The sequence below is a fragment of the Aspergillus mulundensis genome (genome assembly GCF_003369625.1).
Source record: "Aspergillus mulundensis strain DSM 5745 chromosome Unknown scaffold_6, whole genome shotgun sequence".
Taxonomy (NCBI): Eukaryota; Fungi; Ascomycota; class Eurotiomycetes; order Eurotiales; family Aspergillaceae; genus Aspergillus; species Aspergillus mulundensis.
Window position 1 is genome coordinate 1,018,088 of NW_020797894.1, and position 15,291 is coordinate 1,033,378.

Here is a 15,291-nt window from a genome sequence, read left to right on the forward strand (position 1 = left end):
GGTTGGGCAGAGGATGGTGTGCTATGGTAAGTGAAGGCAGTAAGGTCAGGGACAAGAGATTGTTATTCTGTCCTGGGTTTACTGTGATGGCTCTGACAGAGATGTCTGCTTCTTGAATATACCAGGAGACTGGCGAATAATGCTAGCCTTATGGTGAAGTTCCCGCCTGTAGTACCCTAATTGCTAAGTAGCAGTAGCTTGTCTGGACAGGGTCACCAGGGGACCTTGCCCAGAGAACGTGAATCAACCTGATAAAAATTGCTTCATGGTCTCTCGGTCTAGGCCAGCAAAGGAGGACCGAGACCTTTCACTTCTGGGGCACAGAAGCAGGTGGCTATGATACCGTATCTGCTTGGAGAATTCCTCCACCACCACGGTAGAACAAAATGGTCTCTTCGCCAGACAAAAGCCACAGGTGCAGTATATTCCACATATCCTTGAAGAATTCCGGCCCCTCGCCTCTTATTATATCGTCAAAGATGTTTTCTCCGCACTTCCCGCGGAGAAGAGGTACTCCAAGTACCTATCTACGATCGGGAAACCCTCCCGACACGCCCCGCACCGGGAAACCTCCCGAGTACACGCAACTCCATATAAAGAGGGAGAACAAGAAGGAGACTTTCAGCTCTAAGCTCCAAGTCCTCCCAGAAAAGCCAAGAGTAAGCCGCTACCCCCCAGGCTCTCAGACCAAACTGACCTAACCCACACCCAGTGTCCACATCCCCCCTCGTCCCCCTAACCGTGATCAAAGGCGCCGGCCACGAATTCATCCAGCTCCCCGCCGGCGAAAACGCCATCACAGCGGACTTCCACTCCACCCGGACGAAAACCGAGTCGCCTGCACACATTACATCCGGGTTCTACAAGATCGAGGCAGGGGCGCAGCGGCCGGCGCACTATACCTACGAGGAAACGAAGTATGTCCTCAGCGGGCAGATTGATGTTTTGGTATGTTTGCCTTTGCATAAGGACATGGGTGGGATCTGAGAGGTAGTTAGGGTTGGGGCTGACATTGCACGGCGTAGGACGAGGCCACGGGGATCACGCACCACCTTGTGCCGGGGGACTTTGCGTTCTTCTATGTTGGGTCGAAGGTTAAGGTTTGTTGGACTCCCTACCACGCTTTCTTGGATATGGAATCGGCTCTGGACAGTGCTGACTGTGTCAATTGTACCATAGTTCTCGACCAAGTCCCAGGGGCTGGCATTCTATGCTGTGACTCGGCCGATTCGGTCGCCGCATGTTAACCTCTTAGGCCGGGAGGAGAGCAAGTCGCGGCTGTGAGGGATTGCGGAGATTTGGCAGACATATCCATGTACATGAATGCTTTACACGACATACCATAGACTGCCCAGTCGTTTTATTACCATAGTGCATGGTAGGCTCAAGCCCTGGGTGACTGGGGTAACTCAGGCCCTGTCCTAACTGCTCCTGTTCATTCCCCGCAATGCTAGTAGGTCAATTCTTTAGCCGTTCATGGATATATAAATGGTGGTTCATCACGATGACCCGGCCCTGCAAAGACAATTCATCGTATCCATCACTGTCTCTGTAATACCAATTAGACCACTGGACGGTGGTCCAATTGACCATCTGTCGGCTGAAGCAGACCACGATGACACCAAGTGTATGCCCTGCTGGAAGTGGGTGCCTGAGGCCACCGGCGGCCTTAGGGCTCCGGTAAAAAAAGGTTCTTCCGGCCTAAATAGCTACCTATAAAACTTTTTATTTATTCTTAAAATATTTAGCTTAGCATACTATGTAATACAAGAGACTTTTACCTATTATAATTAATTATTTTTTTTAGTAGGTTATAAGCCCGGGTTTACTTAACTTATATACCTAATTAAAAGTTTTTTTTTTTTAAGTTAACCTATACTAACTAAATATATAATATTTTTTTATTTTATTTATTTAGCTTTATATTTTTTTTAACTTTATTAATTATTATAATAATTAAAAAGCCTTATACTTAGGGCAAGGCCTTTACTACTAGGGTATAAATATTATAACTTTATTTTATTTTATATAAAAATCTTTATTTTTTTTTTACCTTTTTAATTAGCTTTTAATTTTAAAAATACCTGCTTCCTAGGGCCAAACACATTTAATTTTTTAATAAAAATAAGTTTTTTTAATAACTAAAGAGTTTTAAAACCTTTAAAGGTAGTATAACACCTTTAAGTTTTTTAATTTAAACTTTAACTTTAACTATTTTTTAAAAATCTAAATTAACCTTTAAATATTTAACTAGCTATTTTTAGTTATTAACTTTTTTTTTTTATATAACTATTCTAGTATAGGCTTTAGCCTATTTAACCTTAATTTTATTATAATAACTTTTTAGGGCTTACTATTTTTAACTACCTTAAATTTTTAATTTTTAAGTATTTTAATCCCTGGTTCCCAGACCACTTTAATTTTTTTACTATTTAATTTTTTTATATTTAGTTTTTTTACACTAAGCTAAAATAAAAAAAATAACCTTAATTAAAGTAAAAAATATCCCAGTTTTAATATTAAAAAACTAGTAGGTTAAATAAAATTAATAGATATTTTTAAAGCTTTAAAAGGCTAGCTATAACTATTTTTTAAAGTAACTAAATTAAAGGCGCCCTGTAAAAACCCCTATTAATCCCTTTTTTATTATATTAACTTTAGTAGGCAGAGATACTAAAACCCTTAGTTAATAATTTATTATAAGCTAAGCTAAAAATATAAGTATTAATAATAAAGTTTTAATTATTACTATATTTTTTATATAGCCTCTTGCTTAGCCTGCTATTAAAGCTATTACTAAGCCCATGCTACTAGTAAACTATAATAAGATTAAAATTTAGTAATAAAACTAGGACTGTGCCATGGTTTTAATTTTTAATTATTTAAGCTTTAATTTATAAAATTTTTTTATTAATAAGTAAATAGTGTATAAGCTACTTAATAAAATTAAAAGCTATTTTAAACTTAATATTAATATTATAATTTTTAAGGCCTGGGCTAATTTAATATCCTTATTTTATAATAAAAGTATTTTTAATTTTAGCAAGAAACTTAAAAAAATCTAGTAAAAATTTACCCGTGTTAATATTACTTTTTTAATTAAACTTATTATTACCACCTTTTATTAAGCCCTAGGTAATTAATTTAATTATTTTAAGGCTATATATTTTAATAACTATGTTATTAAATGCCTCCCAGGGGATATTACTATGTTAATTACCTTTTTAAATAACTTTATAATTATTACTAAGTTTATTAAATTAAACTAAAACCAGGGTACTAGTACTTTAACGCTTTTTTTTAATAAGGTATTTAAGCCTAATATTAAATATTATAAAAACTACCTTAATATTATTTAAATATATAAAAATAAGGGCACCGCGGATATTATTATATATTATTATTTTTATTATAATATATTATTTTATAATTAAAAAACTTATTATTAATTTTATCCCAAGCTTAAAACTATTTAAAAAAACTTTTAGGGTGGTAAGGGTGCTAAGCACCCCTAAAAAAACTTTAAATTTAGGAAAAATATAAAGCCCACGCTTAAGCTAGCGCTTATAATTTAAATTAGCTTAAATTTTAAATAAAAAATTATTTAAAATAGCCTTATTTAATAAATTATTTTAAATAATAGCTATGCCTAATATATTACTTATAATTACTTTTTATTTTAGGACCTTAAGCCCTATACTAGCCCTGGTATTAAGGGTATTAACCCTAGAGTTTTTAGCACCTAGGGTATTAATATTATTAAAATTTTTTACTATATTAATAGCTAGCTTAAAATCCTGGCTTTAAATAATATTTTATATTACCTTAATATATTTTTTATGCTAATTTTTATTTTCTAATTATTAAATAAGTATTACTTAGTTAGCTTTAACTAATAAAATACAAAAGCTAAGAAGCTATAAGGTGCTAATATTATTATTTTATATAATTATAAATTAATATAGTACACGGCCTTTAAAGTTTATAAAGTATTTTTTTTAACCTTTACTAGGGCCTAGTAATACCGGCTATTTTTATATTAATAACCTTTATTTTTTAAAATAAATTTTCCTAGCTTTAGCACTAATAAATAAGCTATACTTTTAAAAATTAGCTTAATAAAATAAAAAAGGTAATCCGCGGTATGCATATATTTAAAAATTATATTTATAAATTTTATATTACTACATGCTAGCAGGCTAAGCCTTATAAAGGTATTATAATACTTATTAATTAATTATTTAAATTATTTTATATAAATATTTCCGGCTTATATTTACTTTTATTTAATAAAAAGGTATATATTAACTTTATTATAAATAATAAATTTTATTATTACTAGGTTATAGCGCTAGCTAGCAAGAATAAATTTACTACCTAGGCTTTTTTTATTATTTACTAGTATAACACGCCTAAACTCTTGTTACACCGCGTATGCTATAACTAAAAAGGGGAAAATATTTATAACTTATAACACCTTATTTATAGCTTTAAAGCTATTATAAAAATATTTAATATAAACTAGTATAAATAAAATAGCTATATTAAAGTGTTTATTAATAAGCTACTTAGCTTTATATAATTTATATTATATAATACTAAAGCCCTAGCTAATATATAGTTTAAGTTTTACAAAAATATTAGTTATTTATATAATTAAACTCTGTATTTTATACTAAATAATATTATATTATTTAAAGCCTAGTATAGCTACTAGCTAAATATTTCTTATATTTATATTTTTTAATTTAAGGTCTATATTTTAAACCTACTAAAAAAGTAAAAAAAGCTTTATAAAAACGGTAAAACAAGAACTAAAAGGCTAGTTAGGTTTAATAAAAAAATAAATAAGCTATACCAAGTTTTTTTAAATAATAGCCACGTGGTTTTAATATATAATATTAATATTATTAAAAATTACTATATTAAGCTAGATTTTTTAAAAGTAACTACTTTAGTGCCTTTAAGGACCTTTATTTTTAAGGCCTTACTAGGAGTTACTAAAACTTTAAGCCCTTTAAAAATTTTTATTTTTAAGGCCTTATTTTTAAGCCTTCCAGGGACCTTTATCCCCAAGGTGCTTAAAGTACCTACCTTTTTAGGGATTTTTATTTTTAAAACTCCTGCCTTTTTAAGGATTTTTATTTTTAAAAAAGTACTAGCTAATACTGGCTTAAATATTAAAAAAAATCCTAAAAATAAATCCCTAAAAAGCCTAGCTTTTAAAAACCTTTTTAGGTATGTAAACCCTAAGGATTTAGTAGTAAAAGCCACTAAATTAATTATTAAAGTTAATATATTTTTAAAAAATTTAAATTTTGGCTATAATACTAGCCTAGTGTATTATACACGCGCTTAAATTACTATAAATTTTAAAAAAGCTTTTTAAATTTTGGATAAGCTAGCCTATTTATTTTATTTTTAAAATACTTTTAAAGCCACGCGGAATAAAATTACCCTAGTTAATAAACCTTATTTAAATAACCTTTAAGTATTAGCTAGTAATCCTAGCTTAAATAATATTTTAATACTAGCTATAATACTTTATAAGTAAATTTTTAAAAAGGATAAACTAATAGTTTAGCAAGCTAAGGCTAAAAATAAATAAAATAAATAATTTAAGGGCATGCAGGAAGAATATAATTTCTTAATAAAAAATAAAACTTAAAACCTTATTAACTTACCCTTTAAAAAATACTTACTTCCTAGTAAATAGGTTTTAAAGGTTAAAAAAAAATTAAAAGGCTAGATTTTTTACTATAAAGCTTACTAGGTGGTTTATAGCTTTAAGTAAATTTATAAGCTTAATTATTATAAAACTTTTATTAAGGTAATAAAGCTAATAAGTTATAAGCTTTTATTTATTATTATTACCATGCTAAACCTTAAAATTAAATAAATAAATATAAAAATAGCATTTTTATATAAGGATATTAATATTATAATTTTTATAAAATAACCTTACCTTTTTATTAATAGCTTTAAACATGTTTACTAGCTTAAAAAAGCTTTTTATAACCTAAAATAAGTATTATAAATTTAGTATTAATTACTTATAAATTTTTTAGCCATGCTAGGCTTTTATTTTATTTATTTAAACTTAAAAGTCTTTACTAATAGTAAGATTTTTATTATTATATATATAAATAATTTTTTACTAGTTAGCAGGAATAAAGCCTGGATTTAAAAAATTAAAAATACCTTAAGTAAGTATTTTAAAATATTTAATTTTAGCCCTTGCTATTACTATTTTAGTATAAAGGTTTATTAAAATTAGGCTAACTAAATACTTTAGCTTTTTTAACTTAGTTATATAAATAAGATTTTTTACTAATTTAGTATAAATAACTTTAAAATTTATAGTATATTAATAAATCCCTGCTTAAAGCTAAAGCCTGCTTTTAAAAAGTATATAGCTTTAATAAATATTTTAAAATAATATTAAAATATTATTAGGTTTTTAATATACCTTATACTAGGTACTTGGGCTAATATTATCTACCCTATATTTATTTTAAACTATTTTTTTATTAAACCTATAAAAAAATATATGGTAGTAATTAAGCACGTGTTTTACTATTTTTAAGGCTTTATAAATTATAAACTAGTATTTTTTAGGGATTTTTAACTGCTAACTAGCTATACTAATACTAATTAAAGTAATAACTTAAAAACATGCTATTTTACCTTTAAATATATATTTTATATAGGTTTTATAATTATTAGCTAGTTTTTTAAATATTAGCTTATTATAGCTTTATCTTCCTATAAAGCTAAGTATATAAAAAAAATATAAGTTATTAAAAAGGCTATCTAGCTTTGCTACTTACTAAAAAAGCTTATAAATATTTAAAAGGTAGATTCCATTATTATTATAATTTATAAAAATAATAAAGGCACTATAATACTAGCTAGTAATCCCTAGTTTTATACCTAAAGTAAATATATTAATATTTAATATTATCTTATTTAGGAAAAAAAGGCTAAAGGCATTATTGATATCTAGTTTATTTTTATTAAAAAATAAATAATAAATAGCTTTATTAAGCCACTAGGGCCTAAGGTATTTAAATACTTTAAAGCCTTACTAGGAATCCTTCTGTCATACTTTTGACGGTTCTTTAAAAAGGATTCATGATATGATTGATTGTTCTCTAGGCTAGCTATATTCTAATAAAGGAAAGGGGTTAGGGCGGTGCCCGACAGTAGTATTAAATATTATTAAGGTGGCTAACCTTAATAAGTCCCCTATATAAAAGGCAGACGCCCTTATTTACTAATAAAAAAGAAATAGCTTGGTGGCTTAAGCAAATGCTATAAAAATAAAAAAAAACGCGAGAGCTTTTTAATATAATAATATTAAAGTAATTAAAATAAAAAGAGCTTTAAAAGTAAATAAAAGTAAAAATAAAAAAAACCGCGCAAGTAAAAGTGGTTTTATTTAAAAAATAGTAATTTACTTAGTAAAAAAGGTAATAAAAAAAAGTAAAGACTTTAGGCTTGGCATTAAGTTTAATTTTATTTTAATTTTTTTAATATTAAATATAACATATTTATAAAAACCTTTAGAACCTAATTTTTTATTTAATAAGCTATATTAATAGTAATATACCTTTAGGCTTTTAATAAAGCTTATATTTAGGCTTTTAAAAAAACTCGCATGGCCTTATAAATAATAAGGTATTTTTTTTAATATATTTAATACTATATTATAATTAATTATTAATAAATTAAGGTTGCTAGCTAAAGCACGGGCTAAAAATAATAAGGTTTTAAGTAATATTTACTAAAGCAAGAATAATAAAGTTAAATAAATAATAAATATTTTATTACTAATAAAACATTTATTAAAAGTATAACTAGTATTCCTACTTTTTTAGCGGGAAAGGTATTAAGTAAAAGTATTTACCTTTACTAATATTATAGGGCTAGCAGGGTTTTTAATTAACTTTAATAGCCTACTAGTAGTAGGGTTTAAATTTATAGTAAAAGTAGCTATAATTTTTAAGGTTTTAAGAAATACTTAAAAAACTACTAGTTTATTAGCTAGTTTACTTATAGTAAAAGTTAGCTTATTAAATTTAGTAAAAATAGGATTTAGCGCTTTGTCTAGCCTTTACTTCCTTTTTTAGGTTATTAATACTATTATTATTAAAATAGCAGGAGAAATTAGTGCGTTTTTTTTATTATTTTATAGGCTAATTTTGCATGAATAATTATAGTTTGCCTAAAATTATAAAGCCTAGTTTTAACTATTATAAGTAAAAACTTAGGCTTTAGTACAAGCCTAAACTAAATATACTAGCTAGCTTATATAAAGGGCTAATAGCTTTATTTTAAGGGGTAAAAAAATTTAATATGGGCGCTTAAAAGCTAATAGCTTTATTTTAAGGGGTAAAAAAATTTAATATAGGTGCTTAAGGGGTAAAAAAATTTAATAATTTTTAATTACTAGTGGCTAGGATAGGCTTGCCTTAAGAAGTAAAAAAATTTAATAATTTTTAACTACTAGTAAATAATAAAGGGGATAATTAGGTAACAAGCTTAGTATTTTTTTAAAAAAAAGTAATATTTTAAATATTTTTTTGCTTATTAATAAATAAGCCCTTTATTTTTTTTTTTAAAGGACTTTATTAATCCGCGGCCTTGCGTAGCTTTTACTAAGTTATTAATAACTTTTTTTTTTTTAAAAAGCGGTTAAGACAGCCTAAAGCTTTTGCTTTTTAAGTAGTATTAGGCTAATTATTAGTTTATAAATTAGTAGTTTTTAATTATGCTTTATTAAAGGCAGCATTATTTTTAAAGTTATCCTTATTAATATTTATGCTAAAGAAAATGTCCTTATTAAAGTTATTTATATTATTAGGGTTATTTAAGTTTTTTATATTAGTATTATTCTTAAACTTTATTATAGTTAGTTTAAACTTCTTTATTAATTTTAATTTATAATTATTAAAGCGCTTTATTAAAATATTTTTAGTAATTAGCCCTAGTTTTTATTATTTTACCACTCTCCTAGCTTTTAAAGCTAGGAGATCCTAATCTATTATTATTCTTTATTAATAGGCCTTAATTTCTAATATATTAAGCCCTTTAAAAACCAGCAACAAGTATGTCTTAAATAAAGGGTTTAGTAAGTCTTAGCCTATTATCTATTAAAACCCGTGTGTAGTTAAGTTATTTAAAAGTAATAAATATAAATAACTTTCTTTAGCCACTTAAGTAAACTTATTATAATTTATTTTTTTTATTATTTATGTTACTAGGCCCCTTTTTAAAAAAATAATATAAATAAATATATCCGGGATGCAGTAACTTATAGTAATAATTAAAAATAATAATTAAGTATTATTAGCTTTAGTAATTTTTATAGGGTGCAGTTTTAGCCCGGTAATAAACCTAAATATAAAGTTTAAGTTTAATAAGCCTGGTAAAACTATGTTTTTTAATTTTTATACTCCTATAAATACTAGGTTTTTATTATATAACACTATTTACCTATAATATATAAGGAACTAGTATTCCCTATATATATAAATTTATATTATTAGGCTAATAGGTACTTTTTTTACTTTAAAATCCCTATTAAAATTAAAATTATATAAGTATTTTTTATGCTTAAATAATTTATTTATTGCGTGGATAATAAAAAATACACCTAGGTTTAAAACTTGTGTCCCTTTTAATAAAAAGCTATAAATCTTAAGATCTTTAATTTATTTATCTAGTGTAATAGCAAGCTTCCTCCTTACCTTTAGGTTATTTAAATTTATCTTGCTATTAACTACCCGTGTCCACGGGTAGTTATAGTTATTACTATTATTATTATATATTTAATGCGTAGGAAAATAATTATAGTAATTATATTACTTTTAGCAGTGTTTTACGCAGCTTTTTTTATTTTTTTTTATTTTTTATTCTTTTTATTAATAATATTCACATAATCTTATTTCTAGATTACTCTAAGTTTTTTTTATTATTAGTGTAAATAAGGAGTTTAACAAAGGTAATAAGTTATGTTACTTACTAAAGTAAGAATTAAAAGGCTTTATTTAGGAAAAACATAAGTTAATAACTTAAATAAATAAAAGAATTAATTAAAGGAAAGTAATTTTAATAATTAAAATAAGGGGAGTAAAAAAAATCTTACTAGGCCTTGCTTAAAAAAACACCTAGCTTTAAAAATTACTTAAAAAATAAAGATTTACTTGCTAAAGCAAGAAAAAAAGTTGCTTGCTAAAATAAAAAAATAAAAATAAATTAAATAATAAAATAAATAATAGCTACTTGCTAAAAAGCTTAACTTTTTTACTAAAGTAAGGGTAAGCCGCGTTTACTTAAAAAAAATAAAATAAAAATAAGCAGGCTTTAACTAAAAAAAAGGTATGTTATAGTCCTTGCTTATAAAAGTAAAAAAAGTTAAAAAAAAAGGGAAAAAGATTTTTGCTTAAAAAAATAATAAAAAAAGAAATCCTAGTTACTAAAGTAAGGTTTACTTAAAAATAAAAAACATAGTTAATAAAAATACTAGTAAAAGTAAAAAAGGTAAAATAAAAAATATTAGCTTATAAAAAGCGCTAAAGCGGATCTTAAGGTTTAAAAAAGGCAAAAATTAATAAAATTAAGAATATAAAGGCTATAGTAAAAAAATATAGTATTAAAATAAGGTATAAAAAATTAAGTAAATTAATAATAAAAATAAGCACGTAATATTAAAATAAACATAATAAATATAATAAACATAATAAATATTAAAATAACTATTATAAATTACTTTAAATAAGTCCTATTATATTTTTTTACTAAGTTTTTCGCGCCTTTAAGCTTTAACTTTAATAACTACTAGTTATTTTTTACTTTATAGCCTATTTAATAGACTAGGTACTTTATTACTAGTATTTATTTATACTTAATATATACTATTTTCTTGCTAATAATCCTTTTAACTTTATACTAGTTTTTATTAGTTAAAAAGCCTTTATTAACTATTACACCTGGCTTTATTAGCTATTAACCAAAAGGGTCCTTTTAAAAAGGTTTAAGTATTTATACTAAGATAATAGGATAAATTTACTATTTCTTAAAAAAATTTAACTTATAAGCTAATTAGCCTATTTAGCGCATAATATAAAAAGGACTAGTAAATTATTAACTAAATTTTTTTAATATTTACTTATTTACGGGAATATTATATCCCTTATAAAAATATAGTAGTACTTTATTATTTATAATAAAAAATATTAGTTAATATTTATAATTATAATATTTTTTTATTTAGACTGTGGTAAATAATAAGGCTTTATAAGTATTTTACTATATTATAAAAAAGTAATTACTAAGTTATTTTAATAGGTTTTATTTTTAATAAAATAGGTGGCTGTATAGTAATTTATGGGGACTATATTTAGTAAAGGATTTTTTTAAATTATTTAGTGCAGCCTGCGTTAAAGGCAGGAGGGATTCCCATGTGGCCTATAATTTAGGGTATAATATTAACTAGTAATAAAATATAGTTTTTATTATTTAAATTACCTTTTTAAATTAGTTATTAATTTATAAATAATATACTATGCTATATAATTATTAAATACCTAATGCTTTAAACATCGCGCGCTAAAAATTTAAAATAAACTTTAAATTATAGTTTAAAATAATTTTTTATAAAATGCCCTAGTCTCCTAACTATATAAATTAAATAAAAGCTAATTCCTAATTTTTGGCCTTTTACTAAGAATAACCTAGAATTAGGCTAATTTACTTTAAAAACTTATTAACTAGAATAAGGACTTGGTTATAGCCCTTGTTTATAGTTAATAGGCTAATTATAAAATTTATAGTTAGTGTTTTATAGGGCGCGTTAAAAGTAGTAATAGGATTTAAAAATTTATAAGGCTTATAATAAAAAATAGTTAATAGCTTACAGGGGCAGGCTGTAATATACTTTTATAATTTTATTATTTTTTTATATATAGTTAAACCATGTAGTTTTAATAGGCAAGTTTTTATACTAGCGTGTTTTTATTAATTATAAATAATTATAAAAATATTCTTAAGCAGTTCTTGTGGAATTATTAACTAAAGTTTTTTATTATTTTTTTATAGGTAAAGAAGTTTCTTAACTATTTAGTAAGGGATTAAATAAAATAGTTTCTTTTTTTTACTTTACTTAAAATAATAATAATAGCTATATAATAAAAGTTATTTTTATATTTATAGTAGATCCTGCGCATAAATTTAAGATTAATATGGACTTTTAAGTATTCTAGTTAAACTAAAATAGTATTTAAAAATAAATATTTTATTAGCATGTTTAGGTTAAGATCCTTTATTATTGCTTTTATATTATTTTTAGTAGTTTAAAAAGGGCGTTAGCTACTAGGTTTGTTTTTTTAGGCTAGTAATATATAAGTAAATTAAATTATTATAAATATTATAAGGCATAAACCAGGCAAAGGTTTAAACCTTTAGTAGCTTATAATTAAAAAAAAAGTTTTTTTAAATAGCTTGGCTATTATAAAGTAATTTAAGTAAATAATTACTAGTAAGAAACGCGGAGTAGCCTTAATTAGGTAATAAGTTTTTTTTATTACTTAAATTAAGTAAAAGGTCTTAATTTTTATTACCTAGTAATTATACTCCGCAAATATTAAACCCTTACTAAAAAATAAAACTAGCTTAATAGTTAATTTAGGCAGGGGCTTAAAAGGGTTTGTATATTTAAAAAAGTTTTTTATATAATATACTATTACCTTATGTTTATTTACTATAGCATTTAAATTAATATAAAGTTATTTAAATAAATTATAATAAGTAAGAAATTTAAAATAGGTAAACTTAGCCTATAGCTTTTAATAAGCTTTAATCTTAAAAAATATTAATTTAAAAATTAATATTTTTACTACCTATTATTTCCGCGGGTGCCTTATTAATAAAAAACCTTTTAAAAAGCGCACCTTATATTCCTATAAGGGCGCAATTATAAAGGTATATTAAAAAATATAGTAATATAAGTACCTAGTTATACTAAAATATATTTTTAGTTAATAAAAAGTATTAAAAAATTAAAAATACTATATAGCCGTAATTTTTTTTTTTTATTATAAGTCTTAAAGTGTTTACATGCTACTTAAGTAACTAAATACTTAAATAAGTAAGAAAACTTTTTTTAGGTCTAGACTAAGGTTTAGGTCTTGTAATTATTAAATATTTAGCATAGGTAAATTAGGTATTTATTTAATATTTTTAATATAATAATAATATTATTTATATAGCACTAACAAAAATCCCTAAATTTAATAAAAAATAGGTTTATTTATTATTAAATAAAAGTAACTAAGTTTATATAGCTTATAATAGCTATATTAAATTATTCTTAACCTTGGTGGCTTATAACTACTAAATAATAATGGTAATTTAGCTATACCAGCTACTAATAAAAATAGGCTTTTGCATTAATAATTAAAATAAAATACTTTTTTTTAAGCATGTTTAGGATCTTGGTTTACTTTAGTACTAAATATAAATTAAGTTTTAAAATAATATTTAAGTATTTAATGTTTATTACCACGCGGTTTTTATAAATAGTTTTACTATTTTTTATTATATTTTTTTAAACTATAAAAACAGGATAGGCGCTTAAAGTATGCTTTTTTACCTACTTTATTTTATTATTAGCATAAAGTTTATTAAATATCTTATTTATTAGGTTTTTATTTTTTTAGCCCAGGTAGTAAACCTTTAGTTTTAGCATTTATAATTCCTATTTTTTAACTAATAATATACTTATTTACTAGTTCTTTAAAATAAATACCATGTTTTTATTTAAAAAGTTTCCCTAGATATAATAATTTTTTATAAAACAGGAGATTTTTTTTATAACCTTTAGGTTTTTATAAATAAAAATGCCATTTTTTAAAATAATAGTTTAAAAATTTTTAAATATTTTTAGGGGAGATGGGTACAAAAGTAGCTTAAAAAATAGTAATTTAAATAATAAGTGGTCTTTTAAAAAGTTATGTTAATACTAAGCCTATTTTTAAAGGTTAATAAATCTTATTATAAAAATTTAAGTAGCTAGATTAAATCCTGCTAAATAGGCGTTTTTGCTACTAATTTAGGCTATTATTAAAAAAATTATGTTAAAAAAATATTCAAGCCTTGTTTAGCGGCTAATAATAATAAGCCAGGATAAATAGTTTTTAATCTTAACTTATAAAAAAAAATTTATTAACTAGGTAAATAAGGTATACCCCAGTTTATTACTTAGTTTAAAAAAAAAGTTTTTATTAATAAAAAGCAGCTTTTTTATAACTATTAATAAATAACCTTTATAATAAGGTTACAGGGTTACTTAACTAGTAAAGTACACAAGTATTAAATATACCTTATTAGGTTTAGCCTAAATTTAAAAAGGGAACTTTAAATTTTAACAAGCATGTACTTATTTTTTTTAGGTTTATAAATTAATTTTAAAGCCTTTTAAACCTAGTATATTATTGCTAATAAGCAGCTTTATTAGTAAGTTCTTAATAATATATATAGTTATAGGGATTTTTCCTAATACTAGCTAATTATTAACCTAGCTAGGTAAATAAGTATTAAAAAATATTATTTTATCTGCCTAGTAAAAAAAACTAATTTTAAATACTAATATATATTTAGCTAATTTTAAAGTTAGGCCTAAATCCTGCACTATTTAATAATTAATTAAGGTTTTAATATACCTAGTGTTTAGGCAAACCTTATTTATTTTTAACTTTAAGTTAATACCTAAAAAAATTATTAAATATTTTTATAATTAATATAGTTTATTTTTTATACTAGTCTTTACTAATATTTTTAACTTTATTACGGGCAAAATCTTAGTATTTATTAGTAAAGTAATAAAGTAAAATTATTTTTTACATGCTTTAAGGTACTTAAATAAAAAATTTTTAAATTTAAACTTTTTACTATACTTATAACACGTAACTATAATAATATTAGCTAGCATGGCCTAAGCTTTATTAAAGTTTAAAAAGTCTTTTTTTAAATTATTAGTTTTTATATATTTACTATAATACTAATTTTCCTTAATTAACTTTTTAAAGTAGGCAGCTAACAACGGAGTTTCCGTTAGTTTTTTAAGGTAAGTAGCTAATAAAAAAAGTGCGGATATTAAATTATTATAATAAGTAAATAATAAAAATGCCTGTAAAGGCCCGGTATAAAAAGCTATTATAAATTAAGGTGCTTTAGTATATAGTACTTAAGCATTAAAGTTTAATATATAAAACATGCTAGTGTTTAAAT

At 24.0% G+C, this 15,291-nt stretch overlaps 1 protein-coding gene across 1 annotated transcript in view; it reads left to right on the plus strand.

Moving 5' to 3' along the window:
* DSM5745_06511 (uncharacterized protein) overlaps nt 1–1,284 on the plus strand; it is a gene marked incomplete at both ends in the record, with an annotated part of 2,002 nt that extends 718 nt beyond the window's left edge. Inside the window, 3 exons of the mRNA XM_026748527.1 lie at nt 713–948; nt 1,026–1,100; nt 1,180–1,284. Of these exons, the coding sequence (XP_026602831.1) occupies nt 713–948; nt 1,026–1,100; nt 1,180–1,284 (416 nt within the window). The remainder of the gene's footprint in view (nt 1–712; nt 949–1,025; nt 1,101–1,179) is intronic.
* Between the last annotated feature and the right edge of the window lie 14,007 nt (nt 1,285–15,291).